This window comes from Struthio camelus, chromosome 5, assembly GCF_040807025.1.
Source record: "Struthio camelus isolate bStrCam1 chromosome 5, bStrCam1.hap1, whole genome shotgun sequence".
NCBI classification, from domain to species: domain Eukaryota; kingdom Metazoa; phylum Chordata; class Aves; order Struthioniformes; family Struthionidae; genus Struthio; species Struthio camelus.
Window position 1 is genome coordinate 23,237,570 of NC_090946.1, and position 27,061 is coordinate 23,264,630.

At 44.3% G+C, this 27,061-nt stretch overlaps 3 protein-coding genes across 11 annotated transcripts in view; 1 reads left to right on the forward strand and 2 right to left on the reverse strand.

Annotated features, from left to right (window-relative positions):
* The window catches only part of DENND2B (DENN domain containing 2B), a 197,401-nt gene extending 183,812 nt beyond the window's left edge, over positions 1-13,589 (reverse strand). Inside the window, exon 1 of one of the 5 annotated variants that reach the window (XM_068945009.1) lies at positions 13,438-13,589. The gene's annotated coding sequence lies outside the window, so the exon portion shown is untranslated. Of the gene's footprint in view, positions 1-9,931; positions 10,260-13,437 lie in introns of those variants that run through there. The other 4 variants (XM_068945014.1, XM_068945013.1, XM_068945008.1 and 1 more) reach the window with 4 other exon arrangements.
* Positions 13,590-13,633: 44 nt separating this feature from the next.
* AKIP1 (A-kinase interacting protein 1) lies at positions 13,634-19,043 on the forward strand. Of its 5 annotated transcripts, XM_068945020.1 has the most exons (6): positions 13,634-13,744; positions 13,922-13,999; positions 16,591-16,704; positions 17,027-17,077; positions 18,002-18,103; positions 18,471-19,043. In XM_068945020.1, the coding sequence occupies exons 1-6, from the start codon at positions 13,634-13,636 to the stop codon at positions 18,492-18,494; spliced, it is 480 nt and encodes a 159-aa protein (XP_068801121.1). In that variant the 3' UTR covers positions 18,495-19,043. The 5 variants fall into 5 exon arrangements, with proteins under 5 accessions (XP_068801121.1, XP_068801120.1, XP_068801124.1 ...); XM_068945019.1 differs by having other exon boundaries at positions 18,002-19,043; XM_068945023.1 differs by lacking the exon at positions 17,027-17,077.
* A 142-nt stretch (positions 19,044-19,185) lies between these two features.
* Positions 19,186-26,523, reverse strand: C5H11orf16 (chromosome 5 C11orf16 homolog). The gene is made up of 7 exons (XM_068945017.1): positions 26,153-26,523; positions 25,184-25,343; positions 23,263-23,491; positions 22,444-22,506; positions 21,853-22,284; positions 19,888-21,380; positions 19,186-19,391 (listed from the first exon to the last, which is right to left on the reverse strand). The coding sequence occupies exons 1-6, from the start codon at positions 26,521-26,523 to the stop codon at positions 21,184-21,186; spliced, it is 1,452 nt and encodes a 483-aa protein (XP_068801118.1). The 3' UTR covers positions 19,186-19,391; positions 19,888-21,183.
* Positions 26,524-27,061: the final 538 nt, after the last annotated feature.

Sequence of the window (27,061 nt, forward strand, 5' to 3'; positions counted from 1 at the left end):
AAATGGACTATTAATAAGACATCTCTCTCTATATATTAGTCCATTAACACATATTTGATATTAAGTAGTTAAGAAAACACTGCATTACAAGTCTAAATTAACCTGCTAGTCTCATTACCTAAGCACACAAATCTTGAAATTAAGTAACTTGACTTGAAATCTCTTTCTAGTCTAAAAAAGCCTTCTGAGGGACAGAAGAGCAGTATTACCATCTCAGAAGCACTATTCTGGGTATTTAGAGTTTTAGATGAGAAAAAATACTTTGCCTCACAAAATTAAGTCTGATTTTCCTAAGACTTAGAAATGAAAGTGGAGAGAAAAAGTTTCCTGGACCTTCCCATCTGTATTGATACTTCCCTCATCTCCCGCAAGTACATTCTTTCATTCATTATCATTTTGTTAAGTGCTTTGAGTTTTACAAATGAAAGATGCTACATTGCTGCAGAATCTCATCATCTTTCTGTCACTTTAAATTATGTATCTGAATTCAACTTGTTATTTCTGCCCTGCTCCGGAACCACTAATCCTAATTGGCTTCAGGAACTCTCACCATTCAGATTTTCAAAATCCACATGATGAAGTCCAGAGATGAAAATAACATATCCCTGTTAGCCTCAGGTGTAGGATTCCTGCACTGAGTTTTTCAGAGGTTATGGAAGTAAGTGCCTTTGTTAGGTATCAAAAAAAAAAAATCCCATTTACGTCAATGAGGCTTGAATCAAAAAGTCTCACACTGAAAATCCAACATTTAGGGTCATGCTAAGCCTCTGTGAAAAAAATTTCCTTCAAAATAGATGACAGGTATTTGCCTTTCACCTTTTGGCCAACTAGGAAAAGAAACGAAAAAGAGCTGGATGTAGAAACAATTTGAAAAGTCACAGCCAGGAGTAAAGTGCTAGGTGAGCAAGAGTTGCGTAGATGCCACCTGTATGCTGGGATAATTCACCTGGTCCAAATCACACTGCTTTGTGTGGTCTCCACCCCAGCTAACCTTCTGACTACATGTTTATCTGGGCTGGACAAGCAGCCACAGCTGCCAACCTGTTCTGCTACAAAGCACACAGGAAAGGGAAAAGGAAGCTTTGGTCCAAGACAAAGCAGTAAGTTATCCAGGGCTGGATTCCTGCTGTTTTATCCATTATCCACAGGCTCATGAATATGCATGTCCCTCGAAATTCATTACATATTTTAATTTCTTACATTAATGTGTCACTAAACTTAAATATTCTGCTTCCAGGCCACACCTCCATCCTGGTAGTTCAGATACATTTCTACAGGGCAAAAAGCCCTGTAGAAGAATAGGCCAGATTCTTCCCTCCATCACAGCACTGTCTATCCACAGAAGTTCTGGGTCAATATTAGTATGCCAAAAATTACAGTCTGGTTCATCTCATACTCTCTGTGCATTACTATGCTCTCTTTTGAAAAGAATATCGAATGAAACCATTCTCTTCAAAAGAGAAGTCAACTTCATCCGGGCAAAAAGTAAATTTACTCATCTTATAGCTTGTGCTATTATGCTAGGTGTTAACCTCTTCAGTATTTCTATTGGCAGGAAAAAAAAAAAAAACAGTGTACAAAGATCCACCCACCCAGCTGAAAAGATGAGATAATCATTTCCCCTCCGCCATATATCCTGATCCCTCCTAGGGTGCAATTAATCTCATGGAGGTGGATGGATGAACAAACAAACAATGACTTCTTCTCACAACATTTTAGCCTCTACTGTGATTTTCTCTCTGAAGCATGTGTTTGTCACTAAAAATCTCATGGCTCTTACTGTTTCATTTGGGAGATAGCATCTTATTTCCACATTCCTCAATGTCTCCATTAGCTTCTCCAACTCAGAGGTTAACTGTCTTGCAGGGAGAGAACTCAATGGCAAACAAATCCAAAATTCAAGCTGTCTTCATCAAATCTTATGTGATACCAGCTTTAGGGTGCAATGCACAATCTGACACTCCAGCAAATGCAAAATTGAACATCAGAAAAATGGCCTAGCACTTGTGATCTTGCTTGGAAAAAAAAAAAAAAATGTAAAACAACGAAAACTATTTCTTGAGTGCTCTACTGCTACTAGAGCTTTACCTTGAAGGGAGTTCCCATGGGCCCACAGTAACCACAAGACTTCCATGCAAAGCAAGGTCTTTATGTTTTACATCGAACAGAAGCGAAGGCATATGTCACCAGCTGACTTCTTGCTGCTCAAATAGCTGCTATCAGGGAATGTCTATGATGAACACGAAACCATGATGCTCACAGGTGAGTGGAGAAATATCTCTCTGTTACCACTTTCCCTTTCACAGATCCTAATGAACCACAAGCCAAAGTAAAAATGGGATCCACGAGAGCTAGATCTCACATCCACATACAGCCCGGATACAGCGGCAGCACAACTAGAGGCTATGACACATACCGTTCATTTAAGCCCAGCTGCTGGGTTTTGAGTGCTTTGAGAGGGAGGATCAAGAACTAAAAGGAGGGAGAAGAAAAGGAACTTATTAAGAAAAGCCAAACAGAAGAGAATGACAAATGTTTTCCTGGGAGTTAACAGCCAAGTTTCGCTGAAGCAGAGGGGTTTAGATGAAATGTTACTGACATGTAAAATGGCAGGAGTCTGAGGTGAGAACGTTTTCACTGCTGGGCCCTTGACTCTCTTGAATTTTTTCCACTGCGTTACCTGTGCTGCCCAAGTTATGTAGCCACAGGAAATCAGGCCAGACCAACGAAGATTAGTGCACAGCTCACTGCGGCACTGGTTGAAAGGTACCTCCACCACCCAGCAATGGTATCTACCTTTCCTTCCCAGGCTTGAGGGGCCTCACCTTCCCATGGAGAGGTCTCAGGAGAAAAAGAGCTGGCTGCTCTACAACCATGGCAGCAAGAGCCTCTGAAGATCCTGCTGCCAAGGTGCTAGTTCAGAGGATAATAAAGTACTGAGCCAGTAGGAAACTCTTCAGCAGCAACCCCGGGCACCGGTGGTGGGCAGAGCAAAGCACAGCACCTGAGGGTATGACATGGGGAAGGAGGGTTGGAAGATACCCTCAGGTCTGCTGACAGCAAACTGAGACAATCACAGTTGTTTCACTGAAGTCCAGGAATGCCCATGGGTGTCAGGCAGGCTTTCAGAGAGGACAGGTGCTAGAGTGGAGACAATATGAGCTCATAGCGCTTATCCTTGCTTTCTTGGGGAGATTCCACACTTCACCTTGGCCGAGAGGGCCTGACATCTCTCTTTACCAGGGCCAGACAGATAATGCTGTCTGTTCCAGGTGGGTTTCTTAGCAAATTCAGATCCACTGGGCTTCAGGCCCAGTGCTCAAGATGATGTCAAGAGGCCTGAAATAGGCAATACCAACCAAGGACAGCCATGGCAGCCCAGACCCAGTCATGGCCTCCTTATTCAAACAGAAAACTCTGCCGTGCAAGGTCCTGATTCTTCCTTGTTCTAGTTGTAAAAGAACAGAAGTTGGAGCAGCGCTCTCCCCAGAGCAGAGGGACAGAGGATGTAATCCAGCCTTTGCAAGCCAAGCAAAAACATTATTTTCAGGGAAGCAATCCAGGCTATTCAGAACAATGAACAAACATCAAACAACTGCCAAGCAGAAGAAAGAAGCTCACAGCAGTAAAGTGCTCTGTCTCAACAGGGCAGAAAAGAGGGACTGAAATAGCACTGTGCCTTATGCTTGTTCTGAGTATAAAAACGAGTGGCTCCTTTATAGTTACTGCAAAGAACAACAGAGTCCTCTGGTCTCACGTGATGGGGCACAATGTGACTGCACAACGTGACTGCACTTATGGACACCTACCATTCAATAAAACGGTGTCTCTTATTTCCTAAGCATCAGGCTACAGAATAATGGCATTCTTAACCCATCCAGGATAAGTCAGAGCAACTATCTCGTTTCTTTTAGTCTGTTTGATATGAACTGGGTTTAAGCATGAGATCAGAGCAGAGCAAATTATGGAAAATATTCACATAGGCAATCACTCCCTGCATGGAATATTTTTCAAACATTATGATTAATTAATTCAGGATATTTACGCAGTTCTGCGGGAGAAATGGTGATGGATATATCTGTAAAATACTAACACAGAAGCATGCATACAAACATAAAGGCACATGAATTGTACCCTCAGCGTCTTAATAATTTTGTAGAGTAAGTAATCATTTACATAAAGCCTATAGGAAGTTCCAGATGATTTAAGCCTTTTGTCTTTCTGATCCTTTTCTGCCCTTTCCACTCTGATCTCACTTCTCTTTCAAGCTGTCCACTTCTTATTCAGTTGGGGTGGAATGAGGGATGTTTTGCTCAAAGACTAAAGTTAACAAATGGAATATTACAGGCAGTAAAACTCATATTGTGATGGGGAACTGCTGTCCAGTTTGCTTCTTAACAGGGGAAATAATCAGATCCTGCCATCACACAGAAGATTTGGGAGGCTTTTAGACTTTGCTCATCTGCCATACCTTCAAAATGATATTCCCAGTTGCGAAGCTCATTTGAACAACACTGGCCAAAAGGATCTTGTAAGCCTAGAGCCAGGATTAAGAGATGAGGCACACTGGAAGCACCAAACATAATCTTGTAGTACAAATGAGACAAGCATGTTCTCACATGCGCAGAGTCAACACTCTCCATTTTTCTTCAGTGCACTTTGCCCACACAGAAAACAGCATGACAGCAGGCCAAATGTATTTCCTTTTTCAGTGACGCTGAGCGGTAAGAGTTTCCACCAGGACACAGGATCAAAATCATTATAACTTCTCATACATTCCGCCCTTTATTGAAAAAACTATTTGTACACCCTCAAAGAAGTAACAGTGGTGGAAGAAAAAATGTCAAGAGACATCCATCTCTTGACAGGAAGGACTTCTTAGTAAGAGCATCAGAAAGAGTCCATTTCTGGAACATCTGCCTACAGAATTCTGCTCCCTGCTGGGATCAACACCCTCACTGAAGAAAGGATTGCAAGATGTTCCCAGGCTGCTCTCCTCAAGTACTTAGATCTCCGCACTAATACTTACAACACCAGACCAAGCAAGGCGCTTTGCACAATGCTACTCAATTATCATCTGTCTCCTCTGATTGTGACTGCATGTTCCATGAAGACAACTAATGCTTCTTCTAGGGGAAAAAATGCAAACTACTAATTCAGTGTGATGACCCTGTCAAAATGATGAAATGAGTAACAGTATTAGAACTTTACGAAATGAGTGTTTTTAATAACATGGGAGTTAGGGAATAACATTAAATGTTTCAACTCAAAGACCTAGTTTCCTGTATTGGCACCAGCGCTAACACTATATGTCCACACATCAAGCATTTTTACATCTTCATTTAAAGAGAAATTAGGAGACAGATATATTTAAACTGAAATAACATCCTGTTTCTGAGTATGAACGCACACATAGTGTTCGTTTCTGAGAAAAACTCACTGTGCTTTCAGTGTATCCTTAAGGACTTTTCCATCTGCACAAATTCACTGAAGTCTCAGCTACATTGCTGTGGCTGACAGGCTTTCAGCAGAAGGATTTGGCTCAAACATGTCTTCAAAGAATGGTGAAAGACGGTGCTAAAACGAAAACCTGCTCTTGTCGTATGTTCCTCAACCCTAACAAATATATCTCCAAGATTACAACCTTACAGCAGAACGCAGCAAAAAGCAGTGGCTGTATGAATTAGCGTTCATTTACCTGAGCAGTTCTAACTATCTGGGTATATACTCCAGATATAAAATAAAGTTAGATTATTTTAAAAACTTTCCTTGTGGGTTAAGCTAAATAAGTAGCCTTCAAAATGAGGGCAGGCTAAGGATACAGACATGGTTACAGAACACAGCGGATGAGTAGTAGCTCTCACTGTAACTCAATAACCTATATCTAGAGTCTCAAGCTGTTTGCAACTAACCTGTCATTTCAAATTTCAAATTCTGGTTAACAAAGCAACAGACCCAAATAGAAAGGCCATACCCATGCTATAGGGCAGTTTAACCACAAAGCGTTAACTTAGCAGTTGATTCCTATCTCTACAGTTGGTAGTAAAATGGACTTTAGAAAGTTCAACTTCTAATGCAGAAACAAACATTAAGGCTCAAACGGTCCCTAGCAATTAACATTTTGCTAATAAAATCTGACAGCTGTTCAAAGCCAATATGAATGAAAAGAGGACTTAAATACAATTCTTTACGGACAAACAACCCCACCATTCAAATCACTTCTCAAACCTTATTTCTGTCCACCTAAAAAGTAAGGACCAGGAGGATGGTAATTATGGAGGGAGGAAGTCCTTCAGTGTGGTCACACAGGAGGCCGGCACTTCTGGAGTCTGTGCTGCACCTCCCAAGTGAGCAGGCCTTCTCTTCCATGGCATTTAACTTGACACATCTCCCTAGCATATGACATTCCTGTGTGAAAAAGCTGCAAGACACAGGAAGAGATTTTGCAGAGTCAGATTAGGGGCAAGAGTGACAAGTACCAACTCTCAATGGACATATACCCACCTGAAAAACGCATTCAAAACCCTTTCCAAAAGGGGGAATTTCAGGTCTCGTAGGGTGTGACTCCACAAGGTCTGGCAAACCCACTTAAAACCTCACCAAAGTTCAATATGATTATGAGTGTTTACAAGCATAAGGAGTAGGCCAAATTGAGAATGTAAATATTTGGATTCAGTTCCCCAAACTTGCCTCTATCCACACTGCCAACTAAATCCCAACTGCAGACCAAAAAATCTGAATAGCAACAGTTGCACACACAACAGCACAAGGACAAAACTAACACACATGGCATTCAGCGCTAAAAAAATGAAGTAATTTGAAATCTAAATTGAACTTACGTTAAACAAGACATTGACAAAGTTTGGATTGAAACTTGATTTGACTCAGCTATCATTTGGTACATTTTAAGAGTCTGATCAGTCCAGATTTAGATCCACTGACCTGCAAGAAACTGGGTTAAATTAACCGTGTCTATATTAATCAAGATACCAAAGACGACACAATGGATCTAATATACAGTAGTAATTTAGACCTAAACCACATTCTCCTAAGCCATCAACTAAGCCCCTAAAAGCAAGTGTCTCTATTTTCTGGGCAGAGGAGTTGAAGAAAATTTTCAGTGGTTGCAAAGTCATTGAGCTATCTCAGTCCTATATTCAATATTGATTTAGGATCCCAAACTGGCTTCTAAAGCACCTATACTTTTTTTGAAAGTTTTATCCATGGTCTTTTAGCTCTGGATAAGAAGGGCAGCCCGGGATCCATCCAAGAGAGTCATGACATCCCAGAAACAGGTCCCGAGAGGTACATAGTATTCTCAGCTGCCAGTCCCCAGCCCTCCTCAAAAAGTATTAAATGCCTTTCAGTTCCATATCCTCACTGCAGACATTCACTGGAGGGGTTCAAGAGAACTGTGCTCTTTATAGCAGGAGAGAATCAGAAAGTTAAGCATCTCACCAAGACCAGGAGTTTTTTTGTATGATAAGAATTCAAGTCTACTCATTCCCACTACTGTAAACTAACAAGAAATCCAACCTCTCTCTCTTCAGCTAAGTGGGAAAGTACAGTTCTAGTTCTTTAGCTTTACTCAGCTGTGGGAAACTTGGTTTTGCTCCACAGTTAAAAGCAGGCTCTTCGGTGCACTTAACAGTGACCTCTTCAGAAGGGACTAGTATCATTTCTTTAAATGCCCCTACACTAAAAATAGTTCTGCTTCCTAAACATGAATACGATTAGCAGTTCCAGGCATTCTGAGATCCTGCATACCACTTGTTTTTTTCTTAACTGGCAACATTTATTTAACTAGCAATTAAAAAAAGGAGCCCCAGCCGCCCCAGCGATTCTTCCCAGAGGGTCTTAGATGTTTATGAAACACAATGAAAACAATAAAGTGGATAAAATCATGCTATTCCATCAAGTCCTTGGCAAGATTTCCCAACCAAGAATAAATTGGCATGGTACATTACAGTCAACAGATTACACAATGGTTTACAGGGTCACCAACAATAAGGGGTCACACGCTCCTTAAAAAGCTACAGTATATGTTAAAAGTCACTTGCTTAAAGGAAAACTGCAGGGCTTGGTTGTGAGCCCCTTGGAGCAGATCCTTGCAGCTGCAGCATGCACACACAGGATAGGAAATGATAGACAGTGCCTCTCCTTCCCAGCGCCATGAACTGCAGTGACTCTACTGAACAAGCTGGCTAGAGGAGTTTATCACCCTGAAGAGAGCAGAAGAAAGCCAGGCCAGGTAGGATTCCCTTATTTCCGCACACGACAGGGGAACACATGCTATATGCTTTTAGAAGATTGACAGTATCCATGCCCCAGTGAGGCCTCACACCACCTACTCTATCATCCTTACCCAAGAAGCTCTTCTCCTCAACTCCTCTATACTCCATGAGGCAACTGGTTCCATCATATAAGCAAGATGGCAGTTTGCTTTCAGTCTAACCATTCCTAACAGCACGTGGGTTATTAGGTACTTTATAAAGGTGCCTAGCTATATACTTATGCAACTTGATAAAGTAATCATAATCATTTAAACATGGTGCAGTTTGCATGATGAAAATGAATGGTCATAAATCTTATTCTCACCCTTCAACTTTCTAACAGATTTCCACTACCCCACTTGCATAACCTGATCATCAAAACACAAGCTAAATTGTGACATTCCTAAACATTGCTAAAACAGACTTGCTTTTCTCAAATCTGGGAAAATCTTGAGAAATCTGATCTTAAACCTGAGATACTTCTACTCCTGCTCTGTGTTAACTTACCTGTCCAGAATATGGAATATTTTCACCTACTGACTATATATTAACCACGAATAATCATCTTAAATGCAAGTCAGTCTCTGTTCAATTCATTCTATTTTGCTTTATCAGAAATCGGACTTGACTAACAGTTTCATCCTTCATTTTCCAAATGTTTTGATCATTCCAAGTGTTTTATACTGAGTTATTCAACATCTGGCTGAAGTCAAAAACTAAGTCATTATACAGAATAAGATAGAAGAAAACCTGTTCCCCAAAGTTAGTCCAGCAGTAAAACAAGGGTGGATAAAACATTACTATTAACATACTCTATCTAATTATGTTATGCATCTGGGTTTGTTCAGCTTGACTACTAAGATTCAAAGTACATTTGAGTGAAAATAAATAGAATAAACATAAGGAGGTTCTCTAACATGTAGCCGCTACTCTTTGATTGTGGTGACCTACTGCTCCTTGGTAAAGCAAGCGCTTGGTACCAAGCCAAGAGCAGTACATCTGATTTTCCCACCAAGTGAGCTGTTGAAGCAGCTCCCTTAGCTCTTCAGCTAAATTTACCCTGGGATCCTAAAGTTTTCTGCTGCCGTCCAGGTGGCTCTCCTTTCCAACGTGCATGCAAATAATTAGTCAGCTGGACAGACGATGTCAGTGGGCACAGGAAGAGAAAAGAAGTGCCACAGCTCTGCTTGTCTCTCCCAGCCAGAGCCCCAAACCCGGAGGGCTGGCTCCCCAGCCTGGCTGAGCTAGCCTGGTCCCGCTGCGGAGGTCTCCTGGGCTCTGACCCTCTGGGGTCCCTCCGTCCTCTCCCCCACGGCCCCAGAGACGTCCCCCGAGGCACGGCGGTGCGGAGCGGCACACGGCACCAGCCCCGGAGCTCCAGCCCCCGCTCCGCCGCGTGCCCATGTGTCGGGGCGGGCCGGCAGGCAGCCGCCGCCGGGGCCCCGCGGCCCGGGACGCCGGGAGCCGACGCTGCCGGACGCGCCCCGGGGCCCCCGCCGCGTCCCAGCCCGCCCCGCTCCGCTGCCGGGAGGCGGGCGGCGCTCGCGGCGCGGCGGGCTGCAGCCGGACCCATCGTGCCCCCCGGCGCCGCGCCCGTGCCCCTGCCCGGGTCTCCGCAGGGGACGGCCGACCCAGCGGCACGGCTCCCCGGCTCTTACCGAGGCGCGCAGGGGGTGCGCTCCCGCCGCCGGACGCCTGCAGCCCTGGTCCCGCAGCCCGGGCAGTTGTAGCTTTTTTGGAGAAGCTGGGAAGAGGGAGAGAAAGAAAGGGGGGAGGGAGGAAGGGAGGAGGGAAGGGACTGAGATCGAGGGAGAGAGAAGTATGCAAAGGCAGGAAGTGGAGACGGCCTCGGCCAGTGCGGGAGATTAATGGGAACCAGTCACCCGGCAGCCAACAAAGAAACCTGCTCCCCCAGCGCAGCCCCGGCCTGGGCCGCAGCCCCGCCGCGGCCGGGCAGCCCGGGCACCGCTCCCGCCGGCCACGCTCAGCCCCAGCCCCAGCCCCGCCGAGGGGTGGGCGCCGCCACCCTGCGCGCGGCCCCACGCCGGGGTCTTTGCTGGGCAGGGGGGAGCGGGGCAGCCCCCGGCCGGGCAGGGCTGCCGCTCTGCGGGGAGATGCAGGGGCAGGGGGAAGAGGAAGGGAAGACCACGGCCACTGTCTGACCAGTCTTCGCCCCCGCCCCCCTGCCCCCGAGGAGCTGAGCTGTATCGCTTATTTCTTTATTTAAAAACTAACACTGCTCGAGTCCCCTCTGAGAGAAGACGCTTGCCAGGGAAGAAAGGAAGGAAGGAAGAAAGAGAGAGTTTCCTGCACACACAGACGGCGGGTCCGCGCAGACAGATGGTTTCAATCACGGCGCCAGGGATGTGCGAGCCCCCCGAGGGCGGCGGGCACGGGGTGCCAGTGCTGCGCCGCTCCTGCACTGCATTTCGGGGGTTTTCAACTCCTACTGATAGTTTTTGAGTAGTAGTATCTATGGAGAAAGAGGAGGGGAGAGGGAGGAAGAGGCATGCATACGAACTTTATTCCGGCAGCTATAGTCAAATCCAGCCTGCAGGGTCGACCTTACCGACACCAATTTTGTAATGATCTGCTCCCTGGTGACTACAGTCTGAGCGGTCCAACTTGGAGCCCACAGCCCTCTGCTGCCGACAGCTAGGGATGTGCTCCAGCCCCTAGAGGGGCTCCCTCTGACAGCCCTCTGCGCACAGGCAGCCTGCATCCTGCACACTGTGGAAACATGGCAATGCAAACACCAGAGGATGAAGAAGGTCACTGGATGGCACAAGAGGCAAAGGCTGCCATTCTCTTAAACACCCAGTTCACCAGAGCGAGCACAAACAGCATCTTACAGGCCAGCTCCCTGGTACACCTTTCCTCTTACTTCTACCAGTTTAACAGATGAGAACTTGGCACAAGATAGATAATATAAATAATACAAAAAACAAAAAGATGCAGGATGCTAGCTGTTAGGTACAGTCATGAGTGCTACAGAATACAAGGAATGCACATAAATCTTGACGTTTTATGTAAACATTTATTTTTTAAAAATCGCATTATAGTGTATTAACCAAACGATAATAGCAATAGAAGAAATATAGAGAGAAGAGTGTCATATGTACTCCATAACTGGAAATAAAAATACCAACATTAGGCATTTCTTGAATTTTAAGCACGTGCTTACTTTCCTTCCATTGACTGAAATGAAACCTAAATGGTGCTTGGAGTTAGACAAACACTTACGAGCTCTCCCTCACAAGGATACTTTCCTCAATCCAGATCCAAGCACTCAAGGATGAGCTATCCTTGGCTTTCCCCAGTTCATAAACAAAATAAGATATACTGTCTGAGATATTCTGAACTGTCATCCCACATGACAAGGAAATCTGCTGTAAACGTCTGGCATTTCACAAACCTTCATAATATTTCAAAGAACGAACGTAAAGGATGTAAGAGTAACTGTCATCTGGATTCTAATGTGAATGTGTGTTTCAAAGCAAAAGCTATTTCAGCTGTCAGCCTTCTTGGGGCATATGTATTTACTCAGCTGCAAAAGGAGTATTGTGTCACTGAACTTCAAAAAAGGGTGGGAGTTTGAATTTCAACATTCAAGGAATAATTTACCCCCTGAACAACAAGCTACTGCTACAAATACCTGGCAGGAACATAAAATGAATACAATTTTCTTTCCCAGTTAGGAAAATGACATAGGAGGGCCTTTATATCCAACCTATATTTCAAGTACTTTACCAATACAGCAAGATACCAATCCTATCCACCTCACTAGTAGACCACCAAAGAAGGATGTTCGAAGCAAGATGCTCAACTTCTAATTAAGTAGGAAGCAGTCTATTTTGACTACTTCATCATCATGTAAAAGATATGACTCAAACATGCTAATACTGTTTTTATCAAATATTATTTTTCTCCCCCATTTATGTCAGATTCAGTCCCCCAAAAGTCAAGCACCTCAGCAACCACCTAAATCTTCCACTGAGTAGAAGAGATCTGATCTAAAGTTAAGCCTGTATTTAAACACTGAATTGGGGCCTTCAACGTATTTTATGAACTAACAGCCTGCAAATGGCTTGTTTATTACAGGAGTTGGCTGCTGCTCTAATTAAGCAACTGGAAGATGATAATAAAATGTAAACTACTTTCTTGCTTGCCAGACAGATTACAACTAGCAAAGCTCTCCATAAACAAGAATGAAGGACTTGAAAACTCAGAGCCAATATGCCTTCTTGTTGACTGTGGCCACACTGCATTTCGCATAGGATTTAAAAATAGAGAAAGTTTCTGAGCCTATTTTGTCCTTACTATGATCTCAGTGTAAGCGAGGTTAGAAAAGCCATAGAGTGGCTCTAATTTACATTTAGCCACAATTGCTTTCCAAGCCTGTTTGGTAGCTCAGAATAGTGACTGCAGCCTCACATGCTGAAGAGTTGATGAAGGCCTCAAACATACGCCTCTACCCTGCTGGAAAACCCTCCTAGACTAGAAGTGGTTTCAAGGGAACGAATTTGCTTACTTGGCAAATCTTGCTTGCAATAGGGCCTCAAAGGCCAAAATGCTTTGTGTTTTTTCTCTACTAATCAAAACTAAAGGACTTTCCTTTGAGAACACATGCAAAAATAGAGTTTCTGCTCTATTTTGAACTTGCACTCTCCTCTGCTAGCAATACCTGTTTCACTCACCAACCTATCATTAGATACTATAATCATTATTTTGTGCCTTGTAAGTTAAAGAATGGCAATACCAGCTTCCATCAGACATGCCATCAGAACACAGTGTAACATATTCACAAAATGGTGGCACCACCGTCATACTCCACCTCAGCACAAGCATGAGGCATGGGTCTTTCAGGGGTCTGTATCCTGAGATTAAAACCCTTCTGGCATGCCAATACCAACCACCAGACATGCTTCAGACCTCCAGCAAGACATCCTGGCGACGTTTATACCTCACGCCAAGCCTGAAACGGCAATTTTTGGCTTCGCTGTGCTTTTTCTGGTTTTAACCAGGCTGTAAGAATTATCTAACATCACCTCGGTGCTCCAACAGCCTCACAAGCTGAGCACCACGAAAAAAAGGCACCAGCTCAGACTGGAAAGGAAAGCATTTTAAGAAGCCCCACCCCCACCGGGGACGGTTGCTGCTTTACCTCAGGGCCCAGCAGGGCGCAGAGCCCGAGCCCGCCGCGGGGACCGGGAGCCGCCGTCCGCCGCCAACGGCCGGGCCACAGCAGCGCCGCGCGAGGGCGCCGCGGCAGCGTCCCCTAACGGCTGCGTCCGCTAACGGCCGCGCGGGCCGGGCGGGGGGAGGGGCGCGGCGCGTGCGCAACTGTGACGCGGGGCGGGATGGAGCGCGCGCGCGCGGGGCGGACAGCAGGGCTGGCGCGGGCCGTGCTGGAGCGCGCGCGGCGGCGGCGCGCGGGGCGCGCGCGGGACCCGGCCCCGGCCCCGGCTCCGGTCAGCGCGGGGGGCGGCGGGGAGCGGGCCGGGGGTGGGGGGGAGCGGAGGCGCACGGCTCGGCGCGGCGCGGCGCGGCGGCGTGAACTGCGATAAGAGGAAACGCAAAACTCCAGGCGCTTTCTGCCGGGTTTTGAGCCGTAGCGCCACGCTGTGACTTAAAGCGTTTGGTTGCAGGAAGAAGAGCGGGAGCGGCTCGGCGCGGCGTTGGCCACGCTCGTGGAGTTCATGGGCCAAGCCACAAGGCAGTGCGAGGTAAGGGCTCGGAGCCAGGGCTGGGCCCGTTAGAGGCCTGTTTGCCCAGCTTCTGCTAACGCTACAAAATTAAGAGTTCGGGGCAGTTTTGCTCATGGCGTGGTAAGAGCCTGTGGCGCTGGTCTGGAGTAAGAAACGTGGGGGCTTTGCCCTGCTGAGGTAGGTTGCGTGGGTGGACAGCTGCCTCTTGACTGGCGTGATCCTCACCTGCTCCGAGCGGAGGGGGACAAACACTCCCATCAGCGCTTTCCATGGATAGTACCAGCAGAGCAGTGCGAGCTCAGCAGGGGGGCTCCCCACTTGGGGGAAAGGGAGCGCGGTTGGAGGGAGAGACAGGAACTTCGCACGACGGCCCCAAACGCGGTGACCGCGTTGCCCCTCCGCAGGCGTGACCGCGCGTCGCGCTGCACCGCGTCCTCTCCGGGGGCCCACGGCACCCCGCATCTCTGCCGCGCGCGGGGTTTCGAGTAATCCTCTGCCCGCCTCGCGCCAGCACCGACAGGTAATGCTGGCTGCTACGTTCGGCGAGCTCTAGTTGGCGGGTGTAAGGGCAAGTTTGAGTCTGCAGCACAGGAAAAACCATTTAGTTCGCTCTTTATCATTCACGTTCCCTCTGGATTTAGGGTTAACCTCCCCCTTTGACACCCGTCCTGGCTGAAGCTCGCGTTTCTTTTATTGCTTAAGCAAATTACTTTTTTGATTTGGGATGTTTCTACTGGATAAAGAGTATGGGCTCGGTTCTTTTGAACAGGACTGTATCTCCATGTGTGATTAGTAGAAACCAAGAGGTGAGACACACAGAACCACAGCTCCGCTCTTTCCACGTTGGAGCGTACTCACTGTGAAACTGTAATTTGACAGCCAGGCTGGCTGAATGTCATTGAATATCATGTCATTCTGGGGACACTGGAACTGGGAATTGGTCCCTGCCCGTTCTTCCTTGAGAATAAAACCCTGCAGCGTGACTATGGGATTAAAATCTCTTAAAAACTCCATAACAATTTACACCATCTATGCCCTTCGGGGTTTGCTATCGTTATGCAGCAGGGAGCTTGTTATCTGCAGAGTTAATAACAGAGGCTAAGCCTTCAATTACGGAAAACAGTAGTTCAACATTTACCAGATGACTAGCTCTTAAGTAACACCTTTATCGTTTCAAGGCGCTACATAAATAGTTAACTAGTTAATCCTAAACTAGCAGAACAGAGTTTTACATAAGATGAAATAGAAATACAGCAATGTTTAGAGACTCATCTTATGCCCTGTTAAGAATCCATAATAGAGTTAGAATTAGAGGTGTTTGACTCCCAAATTCTTGCTTAGGCCTAGACAGTACTGCTTCTGACATCATCTTTAGAGAAGAAGAAAGCGTTATAAAAGGGTGGAGGGAGTTAAGTTCTTAGATAGTTTACAAAGGTAAATTAAAAATCTACAGCAGAACATAATCATCTAGACACCTGAATGCCACTGAAGGCAAACGATTAAAGTTGTATGTTTTAGGATGAGTTCTTTGGAAACACTTAGGAACAAAAGTTTATCCACATTTCTTATAAAAAGATGCTTTTGATATTGATACAACTAGCTAAAGCTTGATTTCATTTTTGCTCCGTGTCATCATGTAAAAGAATCCAGCTCACCTCCTGTGACAGAGCGCTTCTCTGTGAAGCGTTATCCAACAGGTCGGAGTATCTGAGGTATTTTGGGGCATAGCTACACAACAAACCACAATACTCACAACCAAGTCTGTTGACACATGCATAAACTCAAGGAATAAAGTAGAGCAATAGGTTTGGAAATAAGAATTGCTGTCAGCCTTATTTGTGTTATGTTTAGTCTTGGCAGTCAGACAGAAGGAAAATACAAATGAAATGGAATATGTATTTGGGAACTTTTTGGTTCCTCTGATCAACAAGGTAACCCTGTGGAGAGCTGTGTGGCATCAGCAGATGGCAGCAGAGCTGTACTCAAGTATTTCATTTGCAGCGGGGAGGGGAGAAAATTCAGGTACCTTTGCTGCAGAGCCAGGACTTCTGCGGAGTGAGATGCAGTTCTCAAAAGCACCGTGCTACCTGGTACCAGCCTTGAAGCCTTTAGCTTCTTCACCAACTAATTTTTCAGCATTAACTTTTTATCTGCTTTTAGAGTGCTGCTTTTGCATGTGGAGAACCTGTCCTCACTGGCCAAGCTGCAAAGCGCTTAGCTCGCCTCTACATCCTGTTAGGGCCCACAGGCTGTGCCTTCTCCCGCCTGCTTTGCCTGAGGGGCCTGAGCAGGGGGATGTGTCCAGAGCAGTTCTTTTGATTTTGCTCCAGACAAAAGAGCAGTCACTGTCTGATATTTCTGGCACCTAAATCCTGAGGTGTCAGAGCCCCCATGTGTTGTGGAGGGAGACAGGAGTCTAAAACCAGGGCTGACAGGAAGGTGTTCGTGGACGTCAGAGTGTATTTTTATTCCTGGTGAGAACAAACCAGGTGATTAACGCAGCAGGTCAGGAGCTCTGTAGTTTCCCTTGTAGTTGTGGATCTGGAGTTGTCGTGAGAATGGCTGAGATGTTTCTCTACATAATATTCTCCTTTCCGATTGCTGTCCAGAAGTACTATAGCTTGGTGCCAGCCTGTAGATGCAAAGAGCATGAAATGAAGCACATCTGCAGATACCACGGCAGGCAAGCAGGTGAAAAAGTGATGGAGGCTGCAGAAGAAAAGGTAAGTGCTCTCTCGCCTGCCCCCAACGGTTATTTTTAGCCCTTACCCATGACGCAATTTAGTCCATCTAGTGTCTGTGATACTTGCTTACACAAATTTACCTTTAAATAGAAGGAGTCTGACATCAAAGACATATGAAAGCCTGCAGTGCTGTGAGCCTCCCTGTTAGTGGCAGGGGTAAAGTAAACTCCTCGTGGCACCAGTGTCATTTTGGCCTTCATGTGAAGGGGAAAGTTTCACAGACTTAAAGCATCCCTTCTCTCAAGGGCTGAGTATACCATTTGTGTGGTATGGTCAGAAAACAGTATCTTTTTCTTTCCAGAAAAATGCAGCCTCTGTAGCGTCCAGGCAACCTAAAACTTGCCAACAACATGTAAGTTTATAGATAGTTTGATTTTAAATTGTAAATTGAGATATAGCATTTCCTTATCATTTTGCGTCAAACTGTAGTTTAAAATTTATGATCAGGCATAGAGATTTTGTAATGGCACAGAAGATACATCAGTGTTGTAATTGATGCATTCACAGTCCTAGCGTATAGGTGAACAGTAGAATTTGCATCTAGAGACTTACACAATTACAAACCAGATAAACATTCTGGCACATAATTAACTAAGAGACTACTTTATATTTTGGATTGTTACTGAATGTCAAGCAGAGCGAATGATCTTTCCGCTCCTCCAATTTGCCTCAACAACAATAATCTAGTAGTCCTCCAGCCTCGTTTGTGTTCCTGATGTATTTCCTATGCTGAAAAAAGGCATGCAACAAAGGCATGCAGTAGTTAGTTAGCCAGTTATGCTTGGCCCTGGTGCAGTCTCTCTGAAGACTCCTCTTTCCTCAAAGGAGAGGAAAACCTTTTTATTTTTCAAAGGCTAACAACTCACTGAATAAATTTTAGGAACATCTAAGCTGCAAAAGATGAGAAACATGGAATCTATACCACCGTACAGATTAATACAAGTACTTTGCTGTATGGATGTTTTCCAGGTTTATGTTCAGAAATGTTTATTTTGACAAGTTTCTGTTTTGTGAGTCAAGTTAACACAGGTTGGTTATCATCATTGTTAAAAATATTAAATGAAAGTCTTTGAATATGGCACTTGCTAATTTTCCTATTGGATAGAAACATTTTATAATTACTGCCCTGCTCCCTGTATATTTTGAAAAATCTTTCAAGTAATATGTTCATATAGCAGTTGAAATGTAAGTTTTCTACTCAAAATTCAAAATGTCTGTTTTGGGGGAAATTTAAGATCACTAATCTGTAATGAAACTCTTACTTTTTTCCTTAAAGACCAGGAAGGCTTCCAAAGACATCTACATTGAAGTTTCTCCTGGCACCTATTCTGTCACAGCAACCTCAGAGGACATGGTGAAACAAACCCATGTGGTGGATGTCAGTGCAGGACAAAGCGTTGATTTAACTTTTGTTCTATGATGTTTGTTGTTTCTTGGCAATCATGGGAATAAAATACTAGGCTTTTTAATGCATATAATGAACTATGCATTCCTTTTACTCTTTTAGCACTTTAACAGTATTCTCTACGTTGGGCCTGCATTTTATGGCTTGTATATTTGTCTTATACTTAGTGCAAATATATATATTATATACAGCCCACTTTGTACATTGATTTTATAAATATTTGTACACTGTGTGCCTTATTTCCAATTATGTGACTGTATAATTCCAATTAAAGGTGCAATCAATGGAGTAAAACACAAAGACTGAATTGTGATAACCACTTCTTTTGTATCATCCTCAGATAAAGTCTATGGCATGTTCTTGAACACAGAGAGCAAAATCCCTGCAGTATGAATGCAGATGTGCATGAGCTTCTGCAGACTGGCACAGCTGAGGATCTGGCTCACAGTGTACCACATCTCTCTGCTTCAATTATTCTCTTAAGGAAAGAAAATGCCAATGAAGTTCATTATCTAGGACCCCAACTCAAGAAGGTGCTTAAATATTTGTCAAATGTTCAGCATAGGCACAAACTATTGCCAGGCAACCTACTCAAGACCAACCTCTATGCAGGCTCTTGCCTAGACTAAACATTAGTTAGTTGCCCTTTTTCAGTAGGAGGTGAGGTACCCACCTGAGTTGCCTCACCTTTCCTGCAGAGGGAAGTACTGCTGAGCAACTGCATGCTGCAACTTATTTCTGAGTTAATATGCTTTAAAAACATGCACAGTCCCACTAATGAGACTCACTGGATGCTTATGTCTGCTGAAGAATCAGATGCTACAGTTAGAATAAGTCACATGATCTGTACATCTATACTCTTAGCTAATGTTAACTTTGACAAGGAAATAAAATTCTGTGCCTTGAGTTCTCACTCTGAGCATTTTGGTGTTTCCTATCCACAGTAGCATGTCCTTTACCTTCTGGTTACATTCCTCTCTTGTTTCTAATCTTGAAAGTACTTTCCGCTATCAGCTTGTATTGTTTCTCTGTTCCTTCTGGCTTCTACAAAAAGAAATTACCATGCTGAATTCCTCTGGCTGACTCCAGAGCACTCCAAACAAATTGGAGGGTTATTAGATGCTTACTATGCATCTGTTCAAGCTTTCAGTGAAATTTCAACTCCTTAACTTCATCAGCTGTACATTTATTAAATTCTCATGGATCATGTCTCTCTCTGCTTTGTAGCGCGTGAGCTCTTTGCTCTTTTGTCCTCCTGTTCCTGGAGGACAGGAAACAAATTTTCCAAAAGTCTATCCTTAAAAAAAAAAAAAAGCATTAGTGTCTAACTTCCACTTTCCTGGCTGTAAAATAGGTTCATCTGCCTTGTATCATTTTTAATAACGGCATAATTTCTGTACTAGTACAAATTATTCTGCTGAAACACAAGTATGTTATGGTAAGACCATAGGATTTTCAGAAGCTGTTGGGCTTTGACTAAACTTTGCTCCTGTGAAAGTTAGTGGGAGTTTTTTGTTGACTACAGTGGGAGGACATTAGCCCAGCAGCACTTGTGAAAAGCCTGCTCTCCTACCTCACGTTTGTTACAAGTGTTGTGTTACATATTTTCAAAAGATAATAAAGTTGCTGTGGCTGCAGTTTGCATTCAAGACAAAACTGTTTCAGCTATCTCAAGGGATAGCTATGTAACCTAGATTTTAATATACTTTTCTTTCCCGTTAAATAGCCTTTACTGTTTTTAAGGTATGTCCTCTTACTGTATGGAGATGTTTTGTCCGTTATCATGATTCACGCTGCAGGTTTGGGCTAGAATGAAGACACTCTGGTTTATTTTTGGTGTTACTGCAGGCGAAAGGCATGTCACTTCAGTGCACAGCTATGACACCTGTTAACATACAGGATGTTTGTCTGGAATTCCAAACTGACATAAAAATTGCAAGTTCCTAGAAAAGGTAAATCAGTTACAAGAAGCGTATAACATGCATATATTATGATCATTTAAATAATAAAATAGGAAACATACAATTGATAAGTTTGTAGGATTCAGCTTAAAATTAACATGTATAATTGTGAGAGTAGAGCAGATATTCCAGTATATTCTCTGTTCACTAAGTCATGCCATTAGCAGATTAATCGTTTCCTGAAGAAAAATCATGCAAGATTAGCAAATTCAAAGTTTTACTCTCTAGTCAGCTCGCAGTAGCAAGAAAATGAAGGTACAGAGGAGCTAATACATGATTTATAATATATAATTTGTTGTACCTGTGGTGCTCTTGTGCAGAGCAGTGTTTCTGTTCAGCTTGCCATTCTCTTCATGTTCCCCTTCTTCCTGCTAGCTTTTTCTTCCTTTGTTCAGTGCATGCTTTTGTTTGGCATGCAGTCTCTAATAGATTTTTTTTTCAAGTTTTTCTAGAACAGGAGGGGCCTTTGGCTGAAAGGAATAAAGCCTAAAAAACAGGGTGTTGGTCCTTGTTGTTAGCTCTGATACAGTTTGTTTATTCTGTATCTCCTACCTTTAAAGTAGCAGTCTCCTGTTTGCCTGCCTCTGGTCAGGGAGGAAGAGAAGATACTCGGTAAGAACTGTTTGCTAGGTATTTTTATCTTTCAGAAAGAGAGGCCATGACCATCAGAGCTTGACTAACAGAGCCCAGCACCCTTCCAGACTCAATCTAGGCGTTATGGCACATAAGTTTTCTTCTGTTGTGTTTTATTGCTGCTGAAGGTCAGAGCTGTCCGTTTTTAGGGCCACTTAGGCAGGAGTCCCCACTTCCCGCAGGGCTTAACAGGGTTGATGTCAATGATCGTTTGGCTGGTTTCTGAAGGTACAGTGTTTGTTGGATGCTCCTACAGGTGGGCTTTTTTGTTTGTTTATTTGTTTTTGTTTTCTAGTAGTAGTAGAGGAGTTCCCTCCCCATCACAGGTTTGGTGGATGGCTTTAGCAGACAATAGACTTGGGGCAATGTATTTTTCCGGCTAAGCCCCAGACCATTAACAAGAATATTTCTTCCATTCAAACAAATGAAATGCGTAAGTAAATACAGTATTAATACAGATTACCCTACTGTTGATGATGGCTTGAAATCCTGGTAGGTTAAGATTTCTTTCACTGTGAGTTGCCCTCTGGGAGGCTGCTCAATGATTTCAAACATAGCACTCTGATTAGCTGGGGTAACACAGGACCGGTCCACAACACTGGTGGCTTTGGATTCCAGCTGGCCCTTTGTATATGAGCTGCTGTGAGGGCTGATTCCTGGAGGGAGTGAAATTATATATATCTAAGCCTTATGAAGAATAAAACCTGAACTGTAGTTGAGAAACATTCATTTAAGAAGAGAAGAAAATGCACTTTAAGTCTGAAAGGAATTTTTTCAAGTGATTTATTCTGCATAGGCTAGCTGTGAAGGTTAATGAGGAAGTTAGCACCGTAAAAAGTATGGGAAGATGATGGGGAAGGAACTCAGAGTGGTCTATCTATGCTTCCAAATATGATTCATTTTTCTGGTAGTTTTCTATTGGATAAGTTACCAAAAGAAGAGCTAGCATGCAGGAGAAATGTTAGGGAGGGGAATATATTGTATCGGAGGCTGATATGCAAGTTTGTAATATCTATCCAGTGAACTACAGGCTATGTGACTGCCCAGCTGAAGGGGGCACCAGAACACACTGGTTATCTCCCTCTGGTTGCTTCTTCTCTATGAGATTTTTTGTTTGTTTGAAGGTACCTGAATTACTGGGGTGCGACTTGTGGTGGCTCCTTTTCCAGTATTTCCACTTTGGTCTTGCAGACTCCTTTACCTTGGGCTTCCCAAGAAGACTGGAGTCTGTGTTAACAGCACTGTCCGTCATAGTGCTTTTAGTGGCAAATGCCTCCAGATCACGCTCTGAATCAGAAGAGGGGGAAGATGCAGCAGCTGCTGCTGCTCCTTCTTGTTTTAGACCTTTCAAGTCTAGAAGGCATGAAGAGGGTTTGCTGCTGGGCTCTGCCTCTTCCATTTCTCTCTGAAGGACCGGAGACCGGGCTGGAAGAGGCCACCAGGCATCAGTATGGAGATGGCAGCAGCAGATGCTTCTTGCATGTATTGATGAGCAGCATATACCATCACAGTGACAGTGGAAACGTGGCCAGCAAAGCAAGCCATGCTTAGCCAGGCTATCTACAGCACAAAAAGGAATTGGGACTGTTACGTGACTGTAGGAAAAAATACAAGAATCAGTGTCAGGATTTTCTCTGGGCTTTAATCTGCTGGTGAAGGGCATGTGGATCATCTCTACAATCCTCTCCCACAGGCTAGGAGGGATCCAAAGAGCCGCACCTAGTGGAACCTTCACTTTCTTGCCATTCCAGAAGTGGACCATAATTTCTTCATCTTCTGAGGCTGTTGAGAGAAAAGTAAGCAGCTGTAAGCAGCTGGTCTGCCTTTGGCACACACACATACAGGCTTTGCAGCTTTACACATATTTTCTACTCCTGTCAGCAGTGGGGTCAACTATCCCCCCTCACTCTGCAACACCTCATCACGATGTCATGGAAGATGGAGTGGCAGCTAGGGCACTGTCAGCATGACAATAGGCCTGGCAGCATCTTTCCTCCCAATTTTTTGTCAAATAAGCAAGTAAACGCTGACTGAATAATTTTTCTTGTTGCTGCCCAAGTTAGCAGCAACACTCAGAGAACATTTTACCAGTATTTTGATAAGTCAGCAGAGCCTGACTGTCAAAGACAGGAAAATGAACAAGCTGTTGAAATCACATGCTTGGGTGACAACATCACCCCGGTGTGTATCATTAAGTAAAACACAGGCATTCCAGCACAGACGGATGCCTCCTGAGAGCTGCTGCATTCAGATCCCTCAGGAAAAGGCAGTCGTCCTTCACACAACAGACCCACCCTTGTTCGAGCAGACAGGAAATAATAGATCAGTGGAGACGAAGGTGACGTTTTTATAGGTCACAGCTTCCTTAGCGAGGTTACATGCAGGTATCCATTAGCAAGTTACATTAGCTCCTGGAAGCTTTAAACAACAAACCACGGACTGCTCACTGGTGCTTCAGCACCACCACTGTTTTTATTCTGACACTCTCACTCATGTTCCTGAGCAAGGCAAGCAAGAACAGGTCAGTGTTTTCCTTACCTCGTGAGGGATCCCGTGTCTCAATGCCCGTGAGGACGGTTCCTGGGCCATACCTCACCATATCTGGTTCCCAGGGTGCCAGCACTTTATCTCCAGGGAGTAAGGAGTGCTTCATACCATTCACGTACTCCAAAATATCATCCTTGATTGTTTTCTGCACACATACTGGACACTTTCCGTGTGCCACAAGTGGTTTGGCGAACTCTATCAAGAACATTCCTCTTTCACTCTGTTACCAGGAACAAAATAAGAGCTCCTCTGAAAAACACTTCATTAGAAAACCATTCTGTGGCTTTTTAGGCTGAGTCAGAGCACCAAGCCAGCCTAAACATCAACTAAACAGCACGTGGTGTTAGTCCTGAATCGAGGCAGCCAGAGAGAACTCTAGGATGCTCACGGGATAGCAGATGGAGCGTAAATATAAGCAGGTTTATAGATTCACTAGAGCCAGGATCTGTACTTTCTTCCCCAAAAGAAAATGCTACTAGATGAGTACAATTGGATTTCACAAACCACACTGTATGCACCACAGAACAGCGGACATTGAACCTGTTCGAACCTGTTCTTTAGTCATGCCCGAGTCCTTCCTCATTACATACAATGTTAACTCACTGCTTCTCTGAGGAATTGAAGTTAAGGCCTGTCAAGACGCTTTCCATCAACAGTGAAACAAAGCACTGCCCTGTTCTCAGGAAAGAATAGGCTCTTTTTTCTGTTAAGTTTGAAGTGCTAACAAACTAATGAATTAAAGCTTTCACTAACATCTCCAAAAAAGACACCATGCCATTGGTCTGTAGCTGACTCAAGCTGGAAGTGTATACATAATACACTGACACTTTTTCCTTGCTATTGATAGTTATGTGTCTATACACAACAGTCGCTGGTATACTGTTCACAACAGTGCTAACACTGGCTGAATCTGGCTCAATGCCCTGCACCAACAGAAACAGATGGCCTGTCCTTGCAAAGTGCACAGCAATGCAGCTGTCACCAGGAACTGAGAGTTTGGGGACACTCACAGGTTAGGTTCAAGAGAGGCAAAAGACTAGCTTCCCCAAAACAAACAATTGGTGGCAATAAACCTTAGGTTTAAAAGCAAAGGTCTCTGAGTTGAGCTCAGGAGGTGTGGAGGAGAGCAGCAGTGCACCCAACACTTAATATCCACTCTGAATTAAAGTAGCATGACGGACAAAGAATCCCAACAAGGGGCACAACAGTCACAATATCCCAGCCTGATGAAAGCATGCGAGATCTTTATGAAGTCTCTAAACCAGAAACAGCAACATACTTGTTGCCTCTTAAACAAGAGAGATTTAGCAGCCCCTCTGGCACAAATAGCTGCTTTTCTTTGTACAAAGGTGGGCAGGCCCCCAGTTTCTGCACCAGCTAACGATCCCTGACGTGAGCCTCCCAACCCACAAGAAGGCAGTCAGGAAAGGAGGCTGAGCAGAGCAGGGAGCTGAACATCACCAACATACTGACGTCAGAGGCTGTGCTGTACTAACAGGCTCACACAGCATGCTGCTAAGCAGCGGGCAAGGACAGCTTGGAATCAGGCACACTAGGAGCCCCTTTATGGGGTTTTTAATGCCCTGAATCAACATGATGCTGAACAGAAGCTGCCCTTGCAATTTGTTCTCTAATTTATGCAGCAGCTGAACCCCAGACGATGTGTAAAGAGTTTCTAATAGCTCCTGTGACTGCTGGTGGGCTATGTCCACCAAGCTCAGTCTTCTCTAGCACTCAAAGATGCAGTGAGCGTTAACAAGGGGGACCACGTACTCTTAGTGAATTTTACCCAGCTCTTCTGATGGAGCTCACTGGGTGACCCACTTGTGTCCTCCGACGAATCGATCTGCCTCCCACTACACACACTGTATTACAAATACCTACATGACCACGCAGAGCAACAGTCACTCACCTCTAGCTCCTCTTTTACTGTACCACGGTAATAAAATCCATCGTGTTCCCCTCGCACCAGAACAGGGGCGTTCCTAGCTAAGCCAGCCAATCTCTCTGATACACTCAGCTTCTTCCACACTGCATCAGGGGAAAGGGGGCAGCAGCTAATCCATTGGCACCTTGAAGAAAAGAAAATGGGTCAGCTCTGAGTGAAAACAGCTTCTATAGGTCAACTGAAGACATCTTATAATCTTTGAGAATGGGATCACTGTGCCTGATTTTGTAGTAGTTCCACAGGCCAAAGCAAGTAGAAAGAAATAGAAAACTTAATTGTGCCAGGGAAATTCCTTGCTCTTGGAAAAAAAACCCACCAGTGCCTGTTTTTGCAGACCTCTTAGCCTTGGGGTTTAGAGGAACTGTGCTAGGAAGATGCTGGAACCCTGGGCTAGCAGAACCTACACTAGCTGCTTTGCAATTTATACGGCAAGCCGAAGGGGCCTTTAAGAGCAGGAGAGAGAAAGGATATGTCTGCAGCACAGAGCACAACTTAGATGCATCTGAGCACTATGGCTGACAGTTTAATCCAGGGCACTTCATTCAGGGAACATGAGAAAAGTAGAAAAGTAAAAAAACAAAGCTGCTGACAGTTGATGACAGGTGACGACAGGTTCAGGTTCAAAACAAAGAAAATTCCCTGGCACAAAGCACTGGAACCATTTCACAGAAGATAGCTGCTTACGTAAGATGCTTTTATTTATCTGAATAACATAAAGGCACATTTCTTTGATAGTAGGCTCACTCCAGGCTTTGCTTTTCATAATCCCCAGGGTAGCAAATCATTTTAGTCAAGATCATCTAAAGAACTGCTGAGTAGAAGGGGAGAAACGGTGATCAGGTTTTATTAACCTGACACATTCCAGTCTGTTTTATCCTATTAGATATCATGAAAAGGAACAAATCCCGGATCCAAATAGGAACTTAATTTTACCTCCAGGGGGTGAGGGGCATGGTGATCCAGGGAGGATGCACTGCCAAAGAGTTCCTGCAGCAGGGGTTGACAGTAGATATGACACCGTAGCATGAGAATTTGTCCAGAGCTGTCATCGCACTGCAATACTTGTGATTTGTAGGCAGAAATCCCTTTGAACGAGCCATTCCTGCAGGAGCAGCTACCTGCAAAACTAAATCATGATCTATTGGTACTTGAGAACACGGACAACACATCAGCATTTTCCAGCACAAGCAAATGCTTTCCAGTGCACCTAAAGACTCAACAACTTTTATTAATTGCGTGTTTGCAGTGAAAAGAAAGAATGCAAAACATCCAGACTGGAATTTGCTCAGATGAACCCATATCATCAATGTCAGTGATCTTCAGTCTCTCAACCACCTACATGGTAAAGTGACAAAAACACCCCAAAAAACTAGAAATGCTATGAAAAGCTCCAGAAGAACAACGCTCTTTCCTTCCTCCAACTTCTGTTTACTTCTGTAACATTCAGCTCTCTCTTCTTACACCTACATTCTCCTTAAAAGTTTCTTTCTACGCTGTCCCAGTCAAACCTTCCCTATTTTACAAGCTATGACAACAACTGCAGCTGGAGTTGACATAGCTGAGTAAACATGACAGTTTTTGAATGTAAAGTTAGACTACAGTTGCCTGTTACTTGTGTTATTTATAGTGATGCATTAAGAAGAAATATTTTGATCTTCAAGCTGTCCTGTCACGTTTTATAACAGCAAGATTATAGCTTGCCATGAGAAAGAAAGAGACGCTCAGATTTGACAAGTGGTAACTATTCAGAGCCTGTCACAGTGAGGTTCATGATGTGATGCTATCTCTGGTAATCTGAAAAAATTTAGTAGACAAGGTTCCATCTCAGTTTTTTATATTGCC